Genomic DNA, 26881 nt, shown 5'->3' on the forward strand with positions numbered 1-26881 from the left:
CCCAAGCCTTGGGACTGATGATTTCTGTCCTAATGCTGCACTAATATTTTATTTAGGATTTTTGCATTGAGGGTCATAAGTGAGAATGGCTGACAGTTCTCTTTGGGCTGTATTTCTTGGGTACAACTACTATACTAGCTCTGTATGAGAAGTTTGAAGCTTTCCTTCTTTTTCTACACTCTGAAACTGCAGAACAGAGTTCATTGGCCCTGGAGGTCTCATTGCAGGACTCCCCTGCTGGCTCAGCAGTAAAGAACCCACTTGCAATGCAGGAGACTTGGTTTGATCCCTGGGTCGGGAAGATCCCCTGGAGAAGGAAATGACAACCTACACCAGTATTCTTGCTAGGAAAATTCCACGGACAGGCTAGAGAGGAGCCTGGCAGGCTATAGTCCATGGGGTCGCAAAAGAGTTGGATACGACCTAGCACTGAACAATGACAAACAACAGAAGTCTGATAAAATTTCTCTGTGGAAGCATCTGCACCTGGTGTTTTGGAGAGTAGCTCTTTGCTCTTTCCTCCTGTTTATCCTGTGATAGTTCGTTTGTTTAAATTTTATAACTCATCTAAAGTCCGTTTTGAGAAATTACATTGTTCTAGAAATTATTTCATCCAGATTTTGTTGTTGGTGTTGTTCAGTCACTAAGTCATGTCCAACTCTTTGTAACCCCATGAACTGCAGCACGCCAGACTTTGCTGTCCTTCACTATCTCCCTGAGTTTGCTCAAACTCATGTCTACGGAGTCAGTGATGCCATACAACCATCTTGTCCTCTGTCACCCCCTTCTTCTCTTGCGCTCAATCTTTCCCAGCATCAGGGTATTCTCCAATGACTCAGTTCTTGGCATCAAATGGCCAAAGTATTGGAGCTTCAGCTTCAGTTTTTCCAATGAGTATTCAGGGTTAATTTCCTTTAGGATTGACTGGTTTGATCCCCTTGCAGTCCAAGGGACTCTCAAGAGTCTTCTCCAGCACCACAGTTTGAAAGCATCAGTTCTACACGCTAACCTTGCTTTATGGTCCAACTGTCACATCCATACAAGACTACTGGAAAAACCATAGCTTTGACTATGCAGACCTTTGTCAGCAGTGATGTCTCTGCTTTTTAAATATTCTGTCTAGGTTTGTCATTGCTTTTCTTTCAAGGAACAAGCATCTTTTAATTTCGTGGCTGCAGTCACTGTCCACATTGATTTTGGAGCCCCCCCAAATGAAATCTGACACTGTTTCCACATTTCCCCATCTATTTGCCATGAAGTGGCAGGACCGGATGCCATCATCTGGTCCTACTGTTCTCTGAATGTTGAGTCTTAAGCCAGCTTTTTCACTCTCCTTTCGCCTTCATCAAGAGTCCGTTTGGTTCTTTTTCACTTTCTGCCATTAAAGTGACATCATCTGTGTATCCGAGATTGTTGATAGTTCTCCCAGCAATCTTGATACCAGATTGTGATTCATCCAGCCTGGCATTTCGCATGATGTGCTCTGCATATAAGTTAAATAAGTAGGGTGATAATATACAGCTCTGATATATATATATAAATAAAATCATAAATAAATAAATATTATAATAAATTATTATATTATTTAGTATGATAAATCTGAACAAAGTCATCTCTTAAGCTAATTTTACTTTCCTTTGTATCTGGAGTTTATTCCCCTTATTCCATATTTTGTATTTTTGTGCTTTCTTCCATTTTTCTTTTTTAGTTTATGTTGATTCACATAGATGTGTGGTCTTAGTTCTGTCTTATTGTTTTGTTATGATTTCTGTTTTTCAGTTTTTTCAAATATTTCACTGAGTGATTTTATGTGACTTGCTGCTGTTGTGTGCATGCGTCTTGAGAATTTGAAAGGTTTGTATTTTAGTTCTGGGTTAATGATAATCAGAATGCCACACGATATCCTTAACCACCTATTTCTTTATGTTAACTACCAACTCCCTGCACTATTTCCTTCTTTTGTCCCTTCTCCTCTGTTTTCTTAACCCTCAGTTTTTAATTATATTCTTTCTTCATATGTCCCTTTGTACTAAAGTGCATATTTAAGTGTAGACTATTTGATTTATCAAACTAAAATGTTTTTACCCCCAAATATGTTATTGAATGAGCTTCCCTGGTGGCTCAGATGGTAAAGCATCTGCCTACAATGCGGGAGACCCAGGTTCAATCCCTGGGTCAGGAAGATCTCCTGGAGAAGGAAATGGCAACCCACGCCAGTATTCTTGCCTGGAAAATCCCATGGACGGAGGAACCTGGTAGGCTACAGTCCATGGGGAAGCAAAGAGTCGGACACGACTGAGCGACTTCTTTTCATTTTCATTTCATGTTATTGAACCAAAGCTGAGTCCACTTGCCCACAAGCAGTAAAACCAATCGTGACGAAGAGAAGCCTAGCACTTATTGCAGGCATCTAGCAAGGAGAAGCGGCAGCTCACACTCAGAGGACCTGAATCTGATAGCTTTGAGGGAAGAGGTTTTAAAGGCAGGGTGAGGGAAGGGGCTGCAGGGGCCTGATCAGCTCCTGCACAGTTCTCAGACTGGTTGGCATCAAGGTGAAGTTTCAAGCATCTTCAACCTTCTGGTTCAGCCAGTTTAGTCTACATGCTTGCAGTCAGCAGTTCTCATCTGGCAGAGGCTGCTTCCTGTAAAAACAACCTAGGAATGTGTGTCAGACCTTTATCGTTCAGGGCCCTGGGAAGTGGGTGATTCTGCTCTGGCGGGTTTATAGTGTAAATTGTTACCAGTTTCCTGGCTCAATAGCTTCTTTACATCTTCACATTTCTCAATCATTAACTCTTGAGTCAGCCTTTTGAGACTTGGGGAGGCCTGGGAGACTAAGCAAAATTCTTTTACTTCAAAGGACAGGGACCTATACAGGTTGTATACGATTTCAAATATAGATGAGAAAATCGCATTGACACAGAATCCTATTTTCTCTTTCTTCCCAAATTTTGTCCTATCGTTTTGAAATCGTGAGGCTTTATAATATGTACCTTGTATGTATACATGTATGTATATGTATATAACATGTATTCTGTAACCCTAACTTCACATCCATGATTTCCTTAGCCCTTCCCTTGTGACTCAGCTGGAAAAGAATCTGCCTGCAATGTGGGAGACCTGGGTTCGATCCCTGGGTTGGAAAGATCTCCTGGAGAAGGGAAAGGCTACCCACTCCAGAATTCTTGGGCTTGCCTTGTGGCTCAGCTGGTAAAGAATCTGCCTACAATGCAGGAGACGCAGGTTTGATCCCTGGGTTGGGAGGATCCCCTGGAGAAGGGAAAGGCTACCCACTCCAGTATTCTGGCCTGGAGAATTCCATGGACTGTATAGTCCATGGGGTCTCAAAGGGTCAGACATGACTGAGCGACTTTCACTTCACACAGTTAATTCAGCACTCCTGGTCTTGTCTTTTACAGCCTTTTGCCCATTCATCTCTCCTACTATGATTTATCTTTAGCTTTGTGCACACTGATGATGAACAGTTTTTTTTTTAATATAAATTTATTTATTTTAATTGGAGGCTAATTACTTTACAATATTGTATTGGTTTTGCCATACATTGACATGAACCCGCCACGGGTGTACATGTGTTCCCCATGAAGCCAACCTTTGCAGCCCTGGACCAGTTGTCCTCTCCGCCCGAGGTCAATGCCAGGCTCCCGGGGTGTGTAGCGTCACAACCTTGTGCCATCGCGACCCCTCTTGGCGGCAGAGGAAGTTTCTCGGCTCTGCGGGCTCGGTCCTCCGGCCGGCAGGGGGCGCGCGGCAGCAGGGGCGCCCTCAACGCAGGCGCCGGGCGCCTCTCTTCCGGCCGTACGCGCCGTGACCCCGCGCCGCCGCGCGTCCCGCGGAGTCTGCGTAGGGGTTGGCGCCGGAGCGGTGCTGCCGTCGGGGGCTGACGCCGAGCGCCCAGCCCGCGGTGTCGGCGGCGCGTCGGCCTCGGTGCGCCGCCGCGGCCCGGGAGCGTCGGCCGGGGGGGCCGGGTAAGTGGTCTCTGGGGCCGGTGGGCGGGCGGGGGCCGGGGCCGGCGCGCCTCCTCGGCCGGGCGTCGCGGCAGGTGAGGCCGCGGCTTTAGGCCGCACCGCGAGGGGCGGAGGTCCCTGACCTGCCCCGCGCCGCTGGCTGCCCCGCGCCTGGCGGCCTGGCCGCTGGTAAGCCTCCCCATCTTCTCTCGCTCCCTGCTGCCTCCTTCCTTTATGTGCCTCGGTTTGTCGGGCCCTCGCACCCCTTCTCTACTCTTTTTCTTCCTTGTCTGTTTGCTCTGTCCTTGTGTCTCCTGGACCCGAGGGCGCCTTTCCCTCCCTCTCGCTGTCCGTCTGTCCGGGAACAGCTCTTGGTCCCTTGAACCCGGTAGGAAGGTCTGAACAGTCTGTGGCCGGGGCCAGGGACGCCGAGGAAGGAATCCGTTTCCTCCCTCTGGCCATCCCTCAGAGACAGGGGTTGTACCTGGACGAGGCTCCGGCACTGCCTCGGAAGCGATATTTTAGCTTCGATATCCAGTCACCAAGCGTTTTTTTTTTTTTTTGCTTGAGCGTTTCCTTTTGCCCAGGTCATGTTTAGGAACAGCAGATAAGTTAGATCAGTAAGATTTTGTGTGTACGCTCCCGTGAGTTTAGTTTCCAGAGAAACAAGTGTAAAAAGCCACGCCTCGGTCGGTCTGGAAAGGCTTGCAAAGGAGTGAGGCGTGTAACTGAGTCTTGGGGGTGTTTTGTTAGATGTGCAGGATGGGGGAAAGCTTCCCTGCAGAGGAAATAAGTGTAAAGGTAGCAAAGGTGAAGCACCTTAGTGCATTCTGGAAACTGCAGGAAAGGCAGATAGAAGTGTGAACATGGGTAGTCAGGTCGGATCAAGACGGTTCTCTAAGAAATCAATGAAGGAGGGCCCTGGGAGGTGCTTATTCCTAGAGGCAGGCAGTATAGTGTACAGTGAAGTCGCTCAGTCGTGTCCGACTCTGCGACCCCGTGGACTATAGCCCACCAGGCTTCTCCGTCCATGGGATTCTCCAGGCAAGAACACTGGAGTGGGTTACCATTTCCTTCTGCAGGGGATCTTCCCGACCCAGGGATCGAACCGGGGTCTCCCGCATTGGAGGCAGACGCTTTAACGTCTGAGCCACCAGGGAAGCAGGCAAGTGGGTGGGAAATAGGATATTCTGGGGGAGGGCAAAATTCTGCACATTCTCAGGTAGGTGCGGACTGCGTCTCTCTTCACCAGGTGGAGTTTTTAAAGGATGCAATTCAGTTTCCACAGTTCTGTGAGTTAAGGGCCACAGGCATTTTTTATAGTGAGGATATTTAGGCGATATGGGATATTACATTAGTAACTTAAACTGTGGGTGTTTTATTTTTAGAAGAAATAAAGCAAATGGTATATACTAAAAAATGTGTTGTGTGCTGACTGACAACTCACTGATGTATTTAGAAAATATTTTAAAAGTGCTTAACAATGTCCCAAGCAAGGTGCTCAGTTGGAGATATAAAGATGAAGACAGAAACAGCCCTTGTTGCCTCTGAGGGCTTTATGATATAGTAAGAGACAGACATGTCACCCAGTGGAGCCTAACATGATGTGAGTGTGTTCAGGGGGTAGCTGGTTTTATGTGAGGGTTGTTGTTAGCAAAGGCTTCAGAGATGTACTTAAAAGATGAGCACGTGGGGTGCTCCTGAGAAGATGTCTTCCACGTTCTTTTTTGCCAGTTGCACGTGTTTTAAAAAAATACTTCTTTAGCTTGGGTAGAATCTTGAAAAGTCATCATTCTTCCAGAAGAGCTGTGTTTACCGTGTTTCTTTTTAAGTGAAAGAAAAAGGAGCATACCTGGAAGATGTGTTGATCAAAGGCTGATGTTACTATGAAAACGAAGTCAATAGTGAGGTGGTATTTTAAAGAGGTTATGAAAATCAACTGTTTGTATTTCCATTTGGTCCTGGCTTCCTAAGATATATCCAAATGTTAGAAAGTGCTCCGTTTCTATTACCTGTCACCAGACTTCATGAAGTAAATGTGTTGTATCATCTGAAAGACATCTGAGCGTTAATGAGGTGCAGTTCAGGTCATAACAGAGTCTTGTTAGTGCACTTGTTGTTTTCAGTGTTTGCCGCAGAGAGGATGCACGAATCAACTGTGACATATTTACAAGTACTTGAGGCAGCTAAAGTGAAGATACATATACTTTTTAAGGAATGGATGCAACAAGCTGTGTTGGTAAGGTTATATAAAAGGAGGAAAGGAGGGAATTAGAATGGGGTTCAGGCTGCTGCTGGGCCAGGGAGATCACTTGGGTGGATGGGATGGGATGGGGACCATACGGGTGGAGGGTGGTCTCTTGTCTCACTGGTGCTTGTTGCATTATAGTAGTTCATTAAAGCAAGTCTTACAAGTGCAGGTGGGTAGAGCGTGTCGTTGCTGTGGTCCGTCCAGTTCTATGAATTTGAAGATCTCTGAAGAGAGCTCTTCTGCCTTTACTGTGATGAGGAGATCTGATGTGTAAGCTCCGAGGTACAGAAAGCTAGCAGATGCTAGTAAGGGGGCATCAGTTTCTGATATTTAAGCTATGTTTTTGAAGGTTTTGAGAACAGAAACGGGGAACTTTAAATGAACATAAGATTTTGCTGCACAATGACTTTGGAAGCAGACGGAGGCGAATCAGGTGCCATTGTCAACAACTAGCTTCAGGTAGACTGGGGTTGGAGGAAGTGTGATGGCATGGAGCCTCGCCAGTTGGGTGACGAAGTCTTAGGAGTTGGGCTCTTGGCTGAAAGCACTCTGTTGGAGGTAGAGCGCCTCTGCATTGCTTGAGCGTGTAGCCCTGAAATAGGGAAAATGTTTGCATCATGTTCACTCCGTCCCTAGGGGGACATCCAGCATCCTGTTAGCTCACACTGCCTTGCCTAGTGCTGCTGCTCCTCTCCCTTTTACCTAGTTTTTTTAAAAATTTTGATTGTGGTAAAATATACATAACATAAAATTTGTTATTTGAACTATTTTTAAATGTGTTGTGTGCCCATTACTACCATCCACCTCAGAAGCTTTTGTTTCCTCTTTACTTCCTAGTGGAGCCTGTGGGCGTTGTGTAGTTTCACTGCTGATTCATGTGGCTAAAAAAGAATTTATTTAATTGTTGATATTTAAAAATGTTTATTGAATGCCTCCTCTTTGCCAGAAATTGGAAATGCAAAAATAAATAAGTTGGTCTTTTCCCTTCAGTTTAGTGGGCATTTGGTTACTTGATTTCCATTGAGACCATTATTTGTATCCTGCATGGGACTCTGTGCTTCCTAGACTTGGTTGATTATTTCCCTTCCCATGTTAGGGAAGTTTTCAGCTATTATCTCTTCAGATATTTTCTCAGGTTGTTTCTCTCTTCTCCTTCTGGGACCCCCTAGAAGGCAAATATTGCTCTGTTTAATGTTTTCTCAGAGGTCTCTTAGGCTGCCTTCGTTTCTTTTCCTTCTTTTTTCTATATTCTGTTCTGCAGCAGTGATTTCCACCATTCTGTCTTCCAGGTCATTTATCCATTCTTCTGCCTCAGTTATTCTCCTATGGATTCCTTCTAGTGTGTTATTCAGCTCTATTTATTTGTTCTTAAATTCTTCTCGGTCTTTGGTAAACATTTCTTGTGTCCCCTCCATTCTTTTTCTGAGATCCTGGGTCATCTTCAGTATCATTATTCTGAATTCTTTTTCTGGGAAGTTACCTATCTCCACTTGCTCTAGTTTTTCTGGGGATTTATCTTGATCCTTCATCTGGGACAGAATCCTATTTCTTTTCCTCTTGGTTAGCTTTCTGTGATTGTAGTATTAGTTTTGGAGGCTTCTGGGATTGTAGTTCTTATTTCTTCTATCTGCTCTCTGGTGGATGAGGATAAGAGGCTGTGCAAGCTTCCTGATGGGAGGGACTGGCTGTGGGAATGCTGGGTCTTGCTCAAGTGGATGGGGTCATGCTCAGTAAAACTTGACTCCAGTTGTCTGTCTATGGATGGGGCTGTGCTCCCTTCCTGTTAGTTGTTTGGCCTGAGGTGACCCAGTCTTGGAGTCTACAGGCTCTATGAGTGAGCGAGTGAAGTCACTCAGTCATGGCCGACTCTTTTGCAGCTCCATGGACTGTAGCCCTCCAGGCTCCTCTGTCCATGGAATTTTCCAGGCAAGCGTACTGGAGTGGGTTGGCATTTCCTTCTCCAGGGGAATCTTCCCAACCCAGGGGTCGAACCCCGGTCTCCCACATTGCAGACAGACGCTTTACCCTCTGAGCCACCAGGGAAGCCCACAGGCTCTACGATAGGGCTTTGGCACCTCCCAGAGGACTTACACCGAGCCGAGATACATCTCCCAGTACTGCTGCTACCAGTGCCCCTGTCCCTGGCGGGCCACTGCCAACCCACACCTCTGCAGGGGACCTGCAGACACTCACGGTAGGTCTGGATCAGTCTCCTGTGGGGTGAATGTTCCTTTCCCCTGGGTTCTAGTGAGCACAAGGTTTTGTTTGCACTCTAAGAGTGGAGTCTTTTTCCCCCCAGTCCTGTGCGAGTCCTGTAATCAAATCCCGCTGGCCTTCAAAGTCAGGTTTCTAGGGGATTCCCAGTCCCTTGGCCAGACCCCCTGGCTGGGGAGCCTGATGTGGGGCCTAGAACCTTCAGAGCAGTGTGAGAACTCTGGTGGTGGTATTTGCCAGAGTATGGGTCACCGACCTGGCAGGTGTAAGATGTGATTTTGTCCTGATTGTGCCTCTCCTACCATTTCACTGCAGCTTCTCCTTTGTCCTTGAATGGAGGGTATCTTTTTTAGTGGGTTCTGGTATCTCCCTGTTGATGGCTGTTCAACAGCTAATTGTGATTTTGGTGCTCTGGCAGGAGATGAGCGCACGTTCTTTTGCTCCACCGTTTTGAGCCAGTCTCTAGAGACCAATCTTATTTGTAAATACCTTTCTTAATGATGTTTTCAAATTTCTTACTAAGCAGTACTGAGAGAAGTAAAGTGAAAAAGGACTCCCCTGTAGCTCAAACCGTAGAGAATCTGCCTGCGATGCAGGAGACCAGGGTTTGATCCCTGGGTTGTGAAGTTTCTCTGGAGAAGGGAATGGCAATCCACTCCAGTATTCTTGCCTGGAGAATCCCACGGACAGAGGAGCTTGGTGGGCTGCAGTCCATGGGATCGCAAAGAGTCAGACACGACTGAGCGACTAACACACACACACACAAAGTAGAGTTTGGTTTATAAACAAAGTTTGATAATTTAGCTTTATAATTTCCCAGAAAGTGTTGTTTGTATTTGTTTGCCAAAATGTGTCTGTCAGTCTTCTCTTGCCTTTATAAGAAGAAAGAAAGGTAAAGCAAATGAACCCACAGTTTGTTTACTAGGCTTTGGTCTGGTGATCAACTGAATGATGAGGTCTCAAAACATTAGACTAGGTTAGATGAAAGATGCATGGTCATTTCTGAAGCAGTGTTCTGAAAACCACAGTACAGTTGACCCTTGAAAAAGGCAGGGGTCAGGGGCCCCGACCCTCCGCAGCAGAAAAATCGTGTAACTTCACAGTTGGCCCTCAGTATCTATGGATTCCACCGACCTCGGATGTTGTGGTCCTACAGTATTTACTGTGGAAAACAGGCCACATGTAAGTGGACTCGTGCAGCTCAAACCTGGCATCATTCACGGGCCCTTTGCAAGCTGGTCACTCAGCATTGTTTTTTCTTTGCTGTTGTTCTGAGTTTTTTAGGTTAAATTTAAACTTTAAGGATGTGTACCTGGAAAAGAAGGATTAGTTTTGAACACCAAGTAGGCTGGAAGAAAAGTGCATGACAGCCTCTGCAGCTCTGTGGTCTTATGTAGTCATCAGTGGCCAGAAATTTCTGAAGTCCTGGATAAGAGAAGGTTGCAATTAGTGTGTTAACTGAGCAGTTGGCCTGATTCCCTGTTCGACTCTGGGGCAGACACTGATCTTAGTCTGAGGGTAGAGCAGTGACCTCCACACACTGAATATAGGTTTTTGTGGAGTTTATAAGACTGTGGATTAAAATAGTAGGTTCTGAAGTGGACCCCAGCGGTATTACCTGCAAAACTTTGGAGACCTGATCAGATTTCAGGCATGCTTAGATGAGAAATGGAATTCATTAACTTTTCTACGTTTAGCCTCAGTGTCTTGCGCTTGTCTGGCGCTTGTCTCAAGCTTAATACCGTGACAAGGTGTTGCCAAGTCCGCTTTGTCTGGCGCTGAAGGCAGCGGGCATGCCCCTGCGGGATACACTCTTCAGGGAATTCTTCGTCCCTGCTGAGCCAGTGAATTGTCCCAGAAGCCGTGAGGAGAGAACCGTTAGGCGTGTCTCCGTTGTTTTGTGTGTCACTTGGAGCACTCAGCCACCAGTACCCTGGGCTCTGCTCTTATTCACCCTGCTTGTGCACTGCCTTGGGGCCTTTCATTTAGCACTCAGCACTGAGAGCTCTCAGGTCATCACAGCGTTCAGGTATAAAGTAGGGAAGGAACTCTGAAAGGCACCCATAGGTGACCAGGGCTGACTTCAGCTCAGGAGCCGAACAGCTTTCCTGAGGGAGGGAGGCAGCATCCAACCCCTCACCCCCGCCCCATGCACCGTGGAACCAGGTCAGCCGAGGTGTTGGGGTGTTGGGGTCTTAAGATCCATGCACAGAAGGGTGGAGAAGTGAGCAGACACAGAAGTTTTGCCCCAGGTCAGATGTGACTCTGGGGGAAAATTAGATATTTCCCTTCCTGTATGTATCACCTTCTCTTTCTGAGACATAACACAGGCAAAACAGGATTTGTGTGACACAGTTTCAATGGCGAAATGCTGTCTGAGCCTGGGAACTGACACACTTTTGGGATGTGTTCATAAGTTAGCAACTCCTGTGTTAAGCACTTCTTTGCAGTTTAGGGTTTTCAGTCAATTTTTTTTCCCCTTTCCAACTGTAAGAAACAGATTGCTGTCTTATTTTGAGAAATGAGCCGTGTTTTGGGTTTCAGAATGTTGAGGTTTTCAAACGTGGCAGTAAGGACTTAGCAGCTAGAGGTGTGGACTTCTGACTGGGTTTGACCTGGAGCAGATTTATTTCCGGAAGTCTCCACCCGCTCCTGGACTGCTCTTGGCTTTACTGGTAGCCTCCTCCTAGGCTTCTGTAGCAGTTACGTCGTTGACCACCCTGGCAAGTGTGATAGGCTGTTATCCTAACGTCAGAAAGCGAAGAGGGACTAAAGAGCCTATTGATGAAGGTGAAAGAGGAGAATGAAAAAACTGGCTTAAAACTCAACATTCAAAAAACTAAGATCATAGTATCTGGTCCCATCAGTTTATGGCAAATAGATGGGGAAAAAGTGGAAACAGTGACAGACTTTATTTTCTTGGGCTCCAAAATCACCGTGGATGGTGACTGCAGCCATGAAATTAAAAGACTTGTTCCTTGGAAGAAAAACTATGACAAACCTAGACAGTGTATTAAAAAGCAGAGACATTACTTTGCAGCAGAAGTCCATCTATCTAGTCAAGACTATGGTTTTTCCAGTGGTCATGTATGGATGTGAGAGGTGGACCATGAAGAAGGCTGGGTGCCAAAGAATAGATGCTTTTGACCTGTGGTGTTAGAGAAACTCTTGAGAGTCCCTTGGACTGCAAGGAGGTCAAACCAGTCAATCCTAAAGGAAATCATCCCTGAGTATTCGCTGGAAGGACTGAAGCTGAAGCTGCAATCCTTTGGCCACCTGATGTAAAGAGCCCACTCATTGGAAAAGATCCTGATGCTGGGAAAGATGGAGGGCAGGAGGAGAAGGGGACGACGGAGGATGGTTGGATGCCATCGCTGACTCAGTGAACATGAGTTTGAGCAAATTCCGGGAGATGGTGGAGGACAGGGGAGCCTGGGGTGCTGCAGTCCATGGGGTCCCGAAGAGCTGGACACAACTGAGAGGACTGAACAAGTGTTACCTGTTGTCATTTTTGTTGTCTTCATCCTCTGTCTGCGGAGACAGCATGTGTCAGTCATTCACATATAGATTGTGGATTCTGTCTTTGTGCTCAGAGTCATTAAAGATCACCAGGTGGGATACGAGGAAGCCTGGGTATTATACAATCTAACCTTCTACTCTCCTGTCACATCTGTAAGATCATTTCTGGGGTTTTCCCCTTATTTGTAGGCATATAATAAAATTTTATAAAAGTGTAGCTTCCCCGCCATCAACCTCCACCCCCACTCCCCCTGAAAAGGTGGTTAATTGTGCTAACTCACCTGGTAATAGGTGTTTTTGTAAGGCTTCTACTTTTTGTTACTGACACAAAGTAGAATTATTTTTTTAATGAATATGTATAGTTAAGAATGCCCTGACTGTAGAACTTCCTTCCCTCATTCTGTAGAACAGAATGATTTCACTCCTGAATTACTTGATCACATGATCTTATATACAGGAAAATTCATGCTAGAGGTTTATTTTGAAAATAGCACATGGGTATTAGAAAGGGCACTGATTGGTGATATCAGGTGTCTTGGCTTCTGTCACTGAATGTTCCTGGACGAGGTGATCTCATCAGATACCTCCTACCTCTGAAATTCCATGCCACTGCATATTTTAATTAGAAATCTTCACTACATTCTTTAACCCCTATCCACTTCCCTTTCAGCACTGAACTGAGAAGATGTCCTTGTACGATGACCTGGGAGTGGAGACCAGTGACTCAAAAACAGAAGGCTGGTCCAAAAACTTCAAACTCCTGCAGTCTCAGCTCCAGGTGAAGAAGGCAGCTCTCACTCAGGCCAAGGTGAGAGAAGCTAAGCCCACCTGTGAGGAAAGAGGCCCGGCAGGTGCCTGCTGAGGAGTGAGAGCCACTGCCCTACCTCTTTGTTGAATATGTAGGGCTCCTGCGTGGCCGGAGGAGAGGCTGGGGTAGGGAGGGGAGGAATAGGAGCTGAAGGTCATTTCACGTCTCCTGGAAATAGAACTGTTTCAGAGAATCAGGATGAGGAAAAGAGTACTTTGGATTTCCAGCAGTGATGCTGGTTTTCAAACTTCAGTATGTCCAAGCATAGAGTTTTTTCAGTGTATTATTTCATCTGAAAATTTAACAGTGGCCAATCTTTCTGTAAACCTTTTCTGAAAATGGAGATTTGTGTTGTAAGGAAAAGGAACTAGTATATGGTTATCGTAATAATTGAATTAAAAGGCTATTGTTTTAAGATTGTTTCTCTCATATCTGACAGGTTTGTTGCAGAGACCAAAAAAAAAGCTTTGTTACAAGTAATCTGAATTTTGATTTGAAGCCTAAGTACACTTTTCTTGGTTTTTGATGATTTTAGAGCCAGAGGACAAAACAAAGTACAGTCCTTGCTCCAGTAATCGACCTAAAGCGAGGCGGCTCTTCGGATGAGCGGCAGATCGTGGACACTCCACCGCACGTGGCTGCAGGCCTCAAGGTACACCCCCGCCACCAACACACACACACCTGTGGGTGGGCTCTCCTGCTTTCCAGGCTGCACTTGCCACACGTCACTCTGAGCACACTTCCTCTGTAGGCCTTGCAATCTAGTCAGTATCACATTCAGTTTAATTTTTGCTCTGGTTTTATCAACTTTAAAACACTTAATCTGTTTAAAGCTCAGTAGTTAATTAATCAGAAATTGGAGGTTGGCGAAAAGAAAAAGAAATGACTTAAGAATTTAAGAACTTGGTATTCTTTGCCTCCCGCATCTTCTGTCCCCTCATTGCGTTTCTCACTTAATATACTGTGCTGTCCACCTGTGTCAAAGAGTACAGGGCCAGGCGCTCATCCCAGTGGCTTCACTGCGCTCCCCTGTGTGGCAGGCGCTGAAGCTCTCCATGGGGTTTCACGGCCAGAGGAGCTGATCCTTCTCCTGCAGTCTGGTAGTCTGTCAAGAGGGAAAACCACTTGGTTCCCCACAAGGGAACTTTTCTGATGATTCTTAGTCATTTAACATTTTTTCCCACAAATTTGTCACCTAATTTTTTCTTGCTGCATCTAATCAAGAACTGGTTAATCATCTGTTCCTGTATATTGACTCCAGAACCTATATATCACCCCCAGATTTAATCAGTAAGCATTTTCTTCTTGCTACATAGCCAATTTTTAGTTGTAAAGTGTTCCCATCAGGTAAGTGTGTGGTGATTTACACACTCACTTCCTAACTGTAGGGCCAGTAAACCTTTTAGGGACACCTTTTCAGAGAGCTTTCTGTGCATTTAAAATTTTCTTAGGATAGACTTCCTGAGGTGACTTCAGGAGATGATTCCCTTTCCTGGACAGTTTATTTGTTGCCAAGTTGTCTCTGGCAGAGTTGTATCACCTGCAGCGTGTGAGTGTTTGAGTTTTTCCCACCCTCTGCAGTGTTGGGTATTAACTGTCAGTCTGTTAAAATGAAGCAAGCCCCTGTATTCTTCATGGCATTTAGAGCAGGATGGCTCATTGTTGAACTTAGCAGGGTTCACACAGTAAAAGTTGTTTGCTGTCAGATTTAACGACAGAGAATTATCCTTCGTGCTGACAGTTTGTTCTGAGTTGGAACTTTGTGATGGCAGTGTTAAATAAATTGAGTTGCTGATTGTTAGCTTCTCCTGTTTTAATAATAACTGAATGGAAATGTTGTTCAGGTGCTTTTGTGTTTTAGAAATGTCTTTTATGTGCATACAAATGAATACTTTCCCTTTGGGAGCCTTGTGGTAAATAGATTTGTGTCAGATTTCCAGTGATAGGGTCTGGGAGGTGATTACAGTTATTTTTCTAATTTTGTTTATTCAACAAATCAAAGGGATTTTTGATTTTTAATTGTAAGGAGACCATGAAGTGTTTGTTTTATTAATATGATGAGAAAATGTCATCCACATTGTAATTCAGTGCCCAGTATAATCCAGGAATTGTTAGATTTAGATCCATTGATACTGAGCATAAGCTCTCTGTATCATGCCTGTTTTGTGTTCATATGTAAAATACATTTTACAAACAGCCGTCCTGCCTTTGGCAGTGCTGGGCACGCTTCTGACAGTTGCAGAGTGGGAGCTTAGGGACCTTGACCTGCACTCATTTGGGTATCTGTGGGGACCAGGAAAGGCATCTTATTTTTACAGACAGTAAGAGGGTGTCATGCTAGAGAAACAAACAGAAGAAAGTACGAAGATGTAGGAGCGTGAGTCCATGCAGTGGGTCAGGGCTTATGAGAACCACGGATCTCAAGACCCCCAGCCTAGGGCGAAGCCCCCTTTTCATCTTGTGTTTCTAGTGCACTGTTTGCCTTTTGTTCTTTTTCTCTCAAAGAGCAGTTTGTAAATGAACAAAAGAGAAACACAAAAACCTGACTTAGTGGACTTTAAAAAAATGAACTGTGCTGTGAAGGGAGTTACGTGCCCTGTTCAGACTCAGGGCCTGAGATGCAGCGGCCTTGGGAGGCTGTGGACTCCAGAGCATTCAGAGCCCAGGACGAGGCTTTCTACTTTTCTTTCCTCTTTTTTTTGAGAGTCTTAATATGTCATGTCTCCATGTAATCAAAATCTGGGATTATTATATTAAATGACTGCAAGAATATGTTATTCATAAGTTGTTTTGTATTTTAAGTTTTTATGTATATAAAAATAGAAGTATTCTATATTTACTCTAAAAAATCAAATTTATTGCTTAAAATTTTGGGTAATGGCAGCTTTTTTTAAGAAAATGCTGTAGGGTGTTTATGGAATTGATCCTGAACTGAGAGGTGAACTTTGCCATGCTCTGCTGCTCCTGGGCTGGGCGCCTGAACAGGCCAAGTCTCCGAGCCTCCTTGGGCATCTGCTCCCTCATCTGTAGAACAGAGGCGGACAGGTGATCCTCGGGGTCCTGCATGGTCCTTGACCTTAATTTTGTGAATAAAACTCCAAGACAGAGGGTGATACTTACTTTGGCATTTTCCCTTCCTCAGGACCCTGTTCCCAGCGGGTTTTCTGCAGGAGAAGTTTTGATCCCCTTAGCTGATGAATATGATCCCATGTTTCCTAACGATTATGAGAAAGTAGTGAAGCGCCAAAGAGAGGAGCGACAGAGGCAGCGGGAGCTGGAAAGACAGAAGGAAATAGAAGAGAGAGAAAAGTAAGGCCTCATGCAAGTGTGGGATGGGGTTATGTTTGAAATGTTCATTCAGATGTTATGAGAACTTCAGTGCTGTCTGTGGACTGAGTGGGTTTTGTGGTTGGTCTGAACAGTTCTCAGGAGTCAGATTATTGTTAAGAGTGTGTGGTTGTTACATCCCATCATGGAAACAAAGTCCAGAGCAAGTTCGCATATAGATGCAGAAAACTTAGAACATACATTTTGAGTGAGTTTTTAGAAAAATAGCTTACAAACTGATGTTGAATAATAGGTTTTGCTTTTTGTTTTCCCTGTGTTCTGACTCTACTAGAGTCATACTGCTTAAAATACTTAAAATGTTTTTTCACCTTTTACTATTTTTGAGCCAGATAGAGTTTTTAAGAACTCATAACATCTTTTATGTTTTTCGAAAGTATGGGTAACAAAGATTTATTTGCATTTCTTCTTTTAAAAATGCCGAGTATTAATTTTTAAATGATTATATAAAACATTAATATACTATTTCTCGTTATTTATTGACTCATTTCATGAAGTGAAAGCATGTTCTAGACAATCGAAATTATTTCATTAACTTACCTGTGTTGATTCGCTTTAGTGTTGAAAGAGGTAAATATCAAGGAAACTTTTCTTGCTATTTATATGCGTATACCTGTTAAATTTTTCAGTTTATCTTCTGGATTTTTCTCACTTGTCATATGTTTGCTGCTTTGGTGTTTAATCAGTTGTTTGCATATCCCCTACCCCTCACGCCCCCTAAAGTCAAGGTGACTTCCTTGGGTTCACATCTCTGAATTGTTCCATCTGTTACCACAGGCGGCGTAAAGACAGACATGAAGCTAGTGGGTTTTCCAGGCGACCTGATCCAGATTCTGATGAAGATGAAGATTATGAGCGAGAGAGGAGGAAAAGAAGTAATGCCTGAACATAAATGTCATGTTTTAGATGTGCAATTCTACCCTTTCCTTCTATATTCAGTTTGATAACTAGTTCAGCTGACATTGATTTGGGTAGTTTGCTGTCTGGCATCTCAGCAAAAACCCACATTTGTATGGGGTTTAACTTTTCGTCGTGTTTTCACAGATGGTCTTTCTAACATTTACTTTTTGGACCTTTGAGCACACCTTAAACTACATGCCTGTGCTCGTCTCTGTCCGTAGCACAGTCGTGCCCACCTGTTGTCTGTCCATCTGCACTTTGATTAAGAACAGCACTGAGTGGAGAGTCTGCACTCGTGTCCAGAGTCCTTGCCACCCCCATGCATGGCTGGGCTTCCCTGAATGCTGGCTTCTGGCAGTGTCACAAGCGGGGTAGGGATTCGGTCTGAGCTCGTGCTCTGTCAGACCATCTCCATCTCTGAAGCCTCACAGGCAGCATCGTCGTTGTGTGAGAGCCAGGTGCTTGGTGACCGCTAGATAGCTAGGCCCTGTCCATTCTGAGAGAACGGCTTCATAACGTGTGGTTGCCGCCTGCCTGTACACTGATTGTGGGAAATTTCTTTGAAACATTTCATGCTGGTGCAGCATGGTTTTGTAATTGGTTTCTTTAATTTACATTTTATCATTTTTTGGAGTGTCTCACTGGTGATTTCCCATGGATGGAGGAGCCTGGTAGGCTGCAGTCCATGGGGTCGCTAGAGTCGGACACGACTGAGCAACTTCACTTTCCCTTTTCACTTTCATGCATTGGAGAAGGAAATGGCAACCCACTCCAGTGTTCTTGCCTGGAGAATCCCAGGGACGGGGGAGCCTGGTGGGCTGCCGTCTATGGGGTCGCACAGAGTCGGACACGACTGAAGTGACTTAGCAGCAGCAGCATTGGTGATTAAGTTATAATACATATGTTAGGGGTTTTCTCTGATGAAAAATCCCTATGTTCTCTGTTCATGTTTTCCCTCTGGTTGTCTGATAGCAAGTGGAGTCTGCTTTGGTTTGTTTGTGTCCACTGTTCTCTGTCTAGGAAATGTGAACAAGAATGATGACAGCACAAAGCAGACTGTGACCAGAAGTACCCACACACCCAAGCAGTGATACCTACTTGTGTACTTTTAACCCTGGTTTCAAACACTGAACTCTTCAGGTGTTAGCGAGAGGGTGGAGTAGTGTGCCTTCCTGCCTCTCCCTTTGGGCTGGGGGTGCGATTCAGTGGCCCCGGGCTGACTCCTTCCTCCTCACTCAGCCCTTGCTCAGCGGAATGTGTGTTTTGCAGGTATGGGCGGAGCTGCCATTGCACCTCCCACGTCTCTTGTGGAGAAGGACAAAGAATGTAAGTACCTGTTTCTTCCCTCTTCTGTTCAGATACATGTCTTTAACCCAGTCTTGGGAAGCCTTAGCTGGAATCAGCCAGGCACCTGGGTGCAGGGAAAAGGCCCCCAAACCCTCCTCACTCTAGCCCTCGGCCAAGAGCACCTTCCACCCCTTATGCTTCAGGAGTTTTTATGCCAGTTTCTAGGGTTTTTCTGCAGCAAGATGCTTTTTTGTTTGCTGTTAAAAATAATTCATTTTGTTTTCTCTAACATTTCATATTTGGATTTAGGTTAAAACAAATAGTAGCTCAGTTGGCAAGTTCTGTGCTCAGTGATCTCAGTTCAGTTCAGTCGCTCAGTCGTGTCCGACTCTGTGACCCCATGGACTGCAGCACACCAGGCCTCCCTGTCCCTCACCAACTCCCGGAGTTTACTCAAAGTATGTCCATTGAGTCAGCGATGCCATCCAACCATCTCATCCTCTGTCGTCCCCTTCTCCTCCCACCTTCATTCTTTCCCAGAGTCAGGGTCTTTTCCAGTGAGTCAGCTCTTCGCATCAGGTGGCCATAGTATTGGAGTTTGAGCTTCAACATCGGTCCTTCCAGTGAACACTCAGGACTGACCTCCTTTAGGATGGACTGGTTGGATCTCCTTGCAGTCCAAGGGACTCTCCACAGCTCTGTGATCTAGGAGCTGTTACACTTGTGACCCTCCACAAGGTGGCAGCACATTCCCGAGTGAGGTCCCTCAGTCACAGGGTGTGTGCCTTAACTCAGAGTCCCAGAAGTCTCCAGGGATCGGTTCTCAAATTGGGGGTTGGAACTGGACTTTGATGAACCTTCTAGTTCATTTTCCTACTCTCTGTGTTGGAGCATACCTAAACTATCCCGAGAAAATGTAACCATCCCCAGAGTTTTTAAATACCTATGAATGTTACCTTTTTATAAAGAAGATAATACAGACAAAAAAAGTTAAATAATAATGAAAATACCTGACAAACCATAAACCCCAACTGAAACCAGTCTCTGGGAGTGGAGCCCAAGCATCTGGAGCTCTCTGAGCTTCCTTGCTAATTCTGTTGCACAGCTGGGGTTGCACTTCACTGAACTGGCATGTGGTCCCTGACCTCAGAGACCTTTGTTGTATGCTGGCGTAAGGAGGCACAAAAAATAAAATCCTGTTTCCTGTCATCCAACAGTACCCCGAGACTTCCCTTATGAAGAGGATTCACGACCTCGCTCACAGTCTTCCAAAGCTGCTATTCCTCCCCCAGTGTACGAGGAACAAGACAGACCCCGATCCCCAACCGGCCCTGGCAACTCCTTCCTCGCCAACATGGGGTAATGGTCGGGCACTTGCGCCTCGGCGGGTGCAGGGAGGGTGGGACTCTAGGGGGCCGGGGGTGGTGTGGTCAGACTTTCCAGTGGATGCAGCGCGTTTGGAGATGAGGGCTTTAGCGGGTTTACAAGGAGTGCTTGGTGCGCTCAGTCACGCAGGATCAGGACTTGAGTCACTGGGAGGGTATTGCAGCATGACCCTGTTACCGTTTTGTACAAAACGTAAAGCTTTTTATCGGAAGTGTTGAGTGATTGGGATGCTGAACATTATATTCTCTAGGTAGGAACAGTTTCTGATTGTTACTTATATTTGTTTTCAGAACATTTGTAAATAGCTCATACTAATTAGACTTGACTTACACTATGTCCAAAAGATGAATGACATCCTTTTTTTTCTTGATAAAATGACGTTTGCTTTAAGGTTATAAGTCTATACCTTTGGTCTAAAAACTTTTAGTCCTTCTACCTATAATTAGAAATTTGTTTGCCAGTGTTTGAAAACCAGTTTTAAGGTTGACTTCAGGTGGGGCTTGTGGGTTTTTTTTAGGACTCGCTGGATTTGACATGTGTTGTGGTTAAGAGAGTGTTGTGTATTGTTTAGTCCTCTAGTGCTCCGGGAGTGGCAGTGGAGCAGCATTGCGCCGAGGCCTTTGCTCTCTGTCCTCTAGAAGGACAGCGCCTCTGGTGGAGAGGCTGTGCCTGCAGAGGCCTCTCTGGTCTGCCTTCGCCTATGTGAGCGCTTTGATTCTGCCTTCGCTCTTTTGGGGCCAGGCTGGCCAGAGCTGAGGAGCAGGCCAGGGTTTGCACGCTGTGAGAGGATTTGGAGTTCTCACCTTGATACCTCTCTTCTCGACCTGTGCTGTTCTCTGGGGCCTCCTGGCCACTCAGGGCTCTAATTGAATGTGAATAGAATTCAGCATGTATTTCTTTCCTCACGCTAGTCTTGAGTGCTCAGTAGCCACACAAAGCTCATAGCTACTGCCCTGGGCGGTGCACACAGAGGATGTTCCCCATTGGAGAGAAGCTTGTGGGGCTGCCCTGGAGTGTACTGAAGGGACACAGGCATGACATCACTGGGGGCTGATTTTGTTTTTTCCTGCTAGTGAAAAAAATTGCCTTATTGCTGGCAAGAAAAAGGTATTAAATCTTTATGCCAAAAGAAGGTACAATATAGTACAGTTATCAGTCTTCAGTCTTTTTAGCCCTGGAACAACTTGTTCAAATGAAATATTTAAGGAAATTACGTATGTGAGATACTGGAGGTAAGGTCCGTCTAGTCAAGGCTATGGTTTTTCCTGTGGTCATGTATGGATGTGAGAGTTGGACTGTGAAGAAGGCTGAGCGCTGAAGAATTGATGCTTTTGAACTGTGGTGTTGGAGAAGACTCTTGAGAGTCCCTTGGACTGCAAGGAGATCCAACCAGTCCATTCTAAAGGAGATCAGCCCTGGGTGTTCATTGGAAGGACTGATGCTGAAGCAGAAACTCCAATACTTTGGCCACCTCATGCGAAGAGTTGACTCATTAGAAAAGAGTCTGATGCTGGGAGGGATTGGGGGCAGGAGGAGAAGGGGACGACAGAGGATAAGATGGCTGGATGGCATCACCGACTCGATGGACATGAGTCTGAGTGAAGTCCGGGAGTTGGTGATGGACAGGGAGGCCTGGTGTGCTGTGATTCATGGGGTCACAAAGAATCGGACACGACTGAGCGACTGAACTGAACTGAACAGTTCTGTTTGAAGCAGGGTTTTGGGGTTCAGGCCCTAAGAAGCAGTGTTCAGTACCCTTGAGGCTTCTCCCTGTGCAGTTTGAAAGCTATCACTAATTAAAGGAAGAGCAGTGGACTAAGAATTCAAGAGTTGTGTGTTTCAATTTCAGTCCTACCGTTAATACCAACATGGGATGTCTTCCTTTGCTGTCAGTCAGCCTTAAGCTAGGCAGCCACTGTGGGCCCCAGTTTCTTTATTTCCATCTATTAAACAGATAGTCCTTAAGCATCCTTCATTTATGAAGTCAGTCATTGGAAACTCTTCTGTACTGTTTAGAAAAATGCAGTCATCTTCATTACATGAAACCATACTTAGTTTTTGAGAGGATTACTTAAACTGGTTATGAGCCTTGTAGCAGAGCAGGTACAGGGGCACACAGGAAGTCTGGTATTTTCTAACAGGCCCTGGGGAACTCTTACCAGAGGAACTAGTGTTTCCTTTACCTCAGAGGTTATCTCAGTGCACCCAGGATTGCAGCATCCACTTTTTAATCTTTCTCCTGAACATCCCACAACTTCGATCTCATAGCCCATTAGTAGGTATATGGCATCATCAACGCCATTGTGGAATCTACATTCTCTCTTCCTGGAAGGAGATTACTGTGATGTAAAATCCAATCTGTGCTGTGACTCAAGTGCAGGGACCTTTCTCCTTTTCCTCCTCGCAGGGGCACGGTAGCACATAAAATCATGCAGAAGTACGGCTTCCGGGAAGGCCAGGGTCTCGGGAAGCATGAGCAGGGCCTGAGCACAGCGCTGTCGGTGGAGAAGACCAGCAAGCGGGGCGGCAAGATCATTGTGGGCGACGCCACCGAGAAAGGTGGGCTTCCCCTCGGGCAGGGCTCCTGGGGGTATGGGCGGGGGCAGGCCATCCTGAATGAGAGAATTCCTCATCGTGATGCCTTCCAGCTCTGGGTGGTGGAAACAAAGTTCTGAGGCCCATCTTTACAAATAGTTCAGGACAGAGAATGCCTGTAGGAGGAAAAGAAGATGAGAGGCTTTGGCAGAAATGAACAGGACTCCAGAAATCCTGGCATGCCTGCTTCTCCTCCGGAAAGAGCCTTGTTATACTGATACAACCGTTACTGTGTTTTTATAGCAACACAGAGCCATACAGAGTATATCAGTGATTCTTTCTGCTGTATCTCTATCCTGTAAGGGTTCTCTGCTTTTTGCTTTTTTCTGGCTGCTTTCATCCTAATTTTCTTACTGGCTGTTCTGTAAAAGTAGCGTTATTTTGCAGTCTTCTGGTAGGTGATGCCTACTTGGTGTTTTATTTTCATTTGATGGTTACAGTCTGTTCTGTAGTGAGGGCGTACTGGAATGAGTCAAACATGATTTAGCACTTTAAGCAGCAGAACTCAGTAGTTTTGAATCAGTCTTAGCTGAATGCCTTTTCCTGAAGAAGGAAGAGAACTTTTCCTGGCAGGCATGTTGACATAGAGCTTGAGGAAGCAGCAGTAAGCTTCACAGACTGGAACCAGAAACCAGCAGTCAGCCCACTCTGGGAGGGTATCTGACACTGGTCAGCTCACGGCTGGCTGATGGACTGCTCGTTTACACTGGGCTCAGGACCACTGACCACTGCCTGAGCCAAGACTCACTTCTGAGGGTGGTGATCACCGTGCCCTGTCGGCCCTTTAGGAAGTGAACTAAGCAAAAATGCACCTGAGGATGTTAAAAAGTTCTAGAAGTTGTGGTAAAAATTATACCAAAGCAAAATGATGCTTTCAGATAGGAAAGGCTGCATCTTTGCTCAGAGACTGTAGATGCTGGCTCTAGGATATAGAGAATGGGGATTGCTGTTGAAAGTAAATTGCTCGTTGTAACTTAGACTTGGTGCCCTAACACTTCTGTCTGATGACATTTTTCTTACAGACGCAGCCAAGAAGTCAGATTCAAATCCATTAACTGAAATACTTAAGTGTCCTACCAAAGTGGTCCTACTCAGGGTAAGGAGCTGAGGGAGGAGCCCTGTTTGCCTTGTGGGTCGCGTGTCCCTCCCCTGGCCCTGCCCCTGCATGCAGTCAGCCCCACTGATGATGGGATAGCTGAAGCGAACTGAAAGTGGTGCTTGTGGGCAGACTCCCTGGAAGACTGGTTTTTAGATTCCTTTTCTCTAGTGTTTCTTTGCTAAACATTAGTATTTAAGACTACAGTGAAAAATTACTTTAAAATGTTATCAGAAAATTATCAGAAATTCAGCTTGGTTTATGTATTCTGGTGTTTGCCCAGGTGCTCTGGTAACTTATTGAAGCCTAATGTATATTTTTAAATTTTTTTAAAAAAACTAACCTACTTCAGAATATTTCAGGAATGAAAATTTTCTTTTGGGTCATTTAGGTTTGGAAACATTTGCCATCTTGGAAAAAAGTTACTTACACGTCTCTTTTACATAGTTGTCAATTATACTCAATACTGGAATTTATATATTTGTTTATAGAACATGGTTGGTGCAGGAGAGGTGGATGAAGACTTGGAAGTAGAAACCAAGGAAGAGTGTGAAAAATATGGCAAAGTTGGAAAATGTGTGATATTTGAAGTAAGAGAGATTTCTTTGTTTATAACCCAAATTATGATTGATAGGTTACAAAGCATTTTCTGTAAATAGAGGATGCATTGTAAGTAACATACTGTCTTACTTTAGAAGGTGACATGTGTTGGTTAGTTACACTACTTTTACTCAGTTATTGCAATTTCAGATACTAGCATAAGAAGAACTTCAAATTTATTTGGTGAAGAAACATTTCATTTTGTGACTGACGTTTAGACTTGATGACAGTGGGTTCAGTAGTTTAGTGACGGGGGGTCACATGTGCCTTGGCTTCCTTCTTTTGGCAGGTGCTTAATTTAGTGCCTCCCACATACCAGTGCTGACTCCCCTGGGGTCAGGCAGGTGCCTCCTGTGCTCTCGGTGACACGTTCAGTTGAAGAAACAACAAACAAAGTTAGAGAATGTTCAGTTGCTAGACTTATCAGCACTGACTTACAAGTATAGGAGTTTGAGAGGAGGATTAGATCAATGTGGAATAGTTCGAGGAGGCTTTGTGAACAGTATCAGATGTGAGTGGAGCTTTGGACTGTGTGGGTAGGATTTGGGTAGGAGGGAACAGGTGTTCCCATAGGGTCACGGCTTCTGGAGACTGGGGAGGGCTGCACGGTGGTGGGTGTGGTGGGGATTAGCGGGAGTCGTGCTTACACAGTGCAACGGGGCCTAGAAAGCTTAACAGAGGAACTCAGCCTGGTATGAGAGACAGTTCACGTACAGATGTTTTATTTTAGTTCCTGCTCACCTCAGCTTCTCCTCCATGCTGGGTTGTGTCTGTTGACTGCATAATTATCTGTTTATGTGTCTGATGGCATAGGACCTGCAGGGGTATTGCTTAGCTGCCTTTTGCTCACACTTAGCACACGGCCTGTCCAAAACAGACGTTCAGTGAATTTTGATGACGAGTAAATTACACTTAACTGGAAAAGGAAATGGCAACCCATCCCAGTATTATTGCCTGGCAAATCCCATGGACAGAGGAACCTGGTGGGCTACAGTCCACGAGGTCGCAAAGAGTTGGACACGACTGAGCGTACACATGCACACACAAACACAAATTACACTTAGATCCTTGGCATTTGAGCACTGCTTATCTGTAGTTGGAATACTCTGACAAAAATCATTTGTGGAGGAAAACTCAGTCAGTGACATCTCTGATGATATCTTTACTTACTGTACTCCATTTCTTTTCCAGATTCCTGGTGCCCCTGATGATGAAGCAGTACGAATATTTTTAGAATTCGAGAGGGTTGAGTCAGCAATTAAAGGTAAGTTGTACAGCTAACGATAAAGAATTAAAAAGTTGAACTTGTGATCTTAATATTTTGAAGACATATTGTTGTAATGTCTCATGGAATTCCTGCCTTAACTAACTGTCTTTTTGTTTGCCTTTTAGCTGTTGTTGATCTGAATGGGAGGTATTTTGGTGGACGGGTGGTCAAAGCATGTTTCTACAATTTGGATAAATTCAGGGTCCTGGATTTGGCAGAACAAGTTTGATTTTAAAAACTAGAGCCTGAGTCATCTCCAGCGATCCTTCAGCGAGCTGCAGACTGAGCAGAGGAGAACAAGGCGTCAGGGGGCCTTCATGGCTATGGGTGCAGAGACTCTGTAAGACTTCTAAGATATATGTTGACTGATCCCTTTTTTATTTTGTGGTTTTTTAATATAGTATAAAAATCCTTTTAAAAAAACAAACAAAAAGCAATCTGTGTGCCTCTCTGGTTGTTTCTCTTTTTTATTACCACTTCTGAGGTGATTACATTTTTTGCTAGGATTTCATGATAATTCTCAAGTGCTTCAGTGATACAGCATTTCTTGCACTTAAAAAAAAATCTAGAAAGTTTTGGTGGGGTAGTGTTCCCCTTTTCTTTCTTTTTTTGATTTCTTTTAATAAAACCTGCAAGTTACTAAACTGTAGCTTCATAAATTCTGTAATAAAGTATCATCTTGGCAGTCTGCCTAAGGTGAAAACCTCTGCTTTCTCTAACAGAGAAATTTTTATTGACTCCAGTCATAGAAAAAGCTCTTTACAACCTAAACTAAGGTTGAAGAATCTTGAGCCTACCATGACCTGTTTGGATGAATCATTCTCAGTTAAGCTAAGTCAGACTCTAGAGATTGTGATGGATTTAGGAGTATTTGGGTATAGAAATCATGAATATAGCATTTGTTTTCAGAGATTGAAGCCTCGTCTTTAGCGTAGCTCAGCAGTGACAGGTTCACTCAGAACTTCATGGGTGCATTGTAAATGTGTGCCCGATAATGTTGTGGAAGTGGTGATTCCCTGGGGTCATGTTTCTACTGGCAAAATTTGCAGTCCTGTTCTCATATGTAATTTTTAAATGGATAAAATTCCACCACATCAGCTACTTAAACTGTACTGCCAATTACTACAATTCTGGAATTGTGAAAACCTGTACCATCAAAGTACAGTGGTATATGTGGCTTAAATGTTTAGCAGGATTGCAAGACAAAACAAATAATAATATTTGGCCCGAGCAGAAAGTGTTTCCAGAATCTGCCTGCCTGTATTTTGCTCCTTGCTTGCCCGAATATTGCATGTGACTTAACCTGAAGCGGCGGCTGGGGCCATGCGCCATGGTGTCTCTTCAGGTCCTTTCAACGTGACAGTGTGTGTGACCCTGCGGGGGAGGAAAGTAGCCAGCGTTTCTTTGCATCCATGGACTTGGTTTGGAGACATAAGGAATATTTTGACCCTTTTTAAAAAAGGATTTTCTCATGTTTTTATTTAACATAAAATAAAAGAATAACATTTTCTCTTTTGTGGTATTATTTTACTGAGTTAAAGTGAATTAAGACTGCTTCTGAGAAGAAAGTGCACATACTCTATGAAATAAATTTGAGTTTAAGAACAAAAGGTGAAAGAGCTACACAATTAGACATTTTGTAGGACCT

At 44.8% G+C, this 26881-nt stretch overlaps 1 protein-coding gene across 1 annotated transcript; it reads left to right on the forward strand.

Moving 5' to 3' along the window:
* The first annotated feature begins 3857 nt into the window (after nt 1-3857).
* On the forward strand, nt 3858-26743 carry RBM17 (RNA binding motif protein 17). The gene is made up of 12 exons (XM_027560147.1): nt 3858-3986; nt 12620-12757; nt 13293-13409; nt 15900-16066; nt 16880-16977; nt 18272-18328; nt 19507-19648; nt 22083-22234; nt 23293-23366; nt 23858-23956; nt 25158-25230; nt 25359-26743. The coding sequence occupies exons 2-12, from the start codon at nt 12635-12637 to the stop codon at nt 25460-25462; spliced, it is 1206 nt and encodes a 401-aa protein (XP_027415948.1). The 5' UTR covers nt 3858-3986; nt 12620-12634; the 3' UTR covers nt 25463-26743.
* Nucleotides 26744-26881: the final 138 nt, after the last annotated feature.

This window comes from Bos indicus x Bos taurus, chromosome 13 (assembly GCF_003369695.1).
Source record: "Bos indicus x Bos taurus breed Angus x Brahman F1 hybrid chromosome 13, Bos_hybrid_MaternalHap_v2.0, whole genome shotgun sequence".
Classification (NCBI taxonomy): Eukaryota; Metazoa; Chordata; class Mammalia; order Artiodactyla; family Bovidae; genus Bos; species Bos indicus x Bos taurus.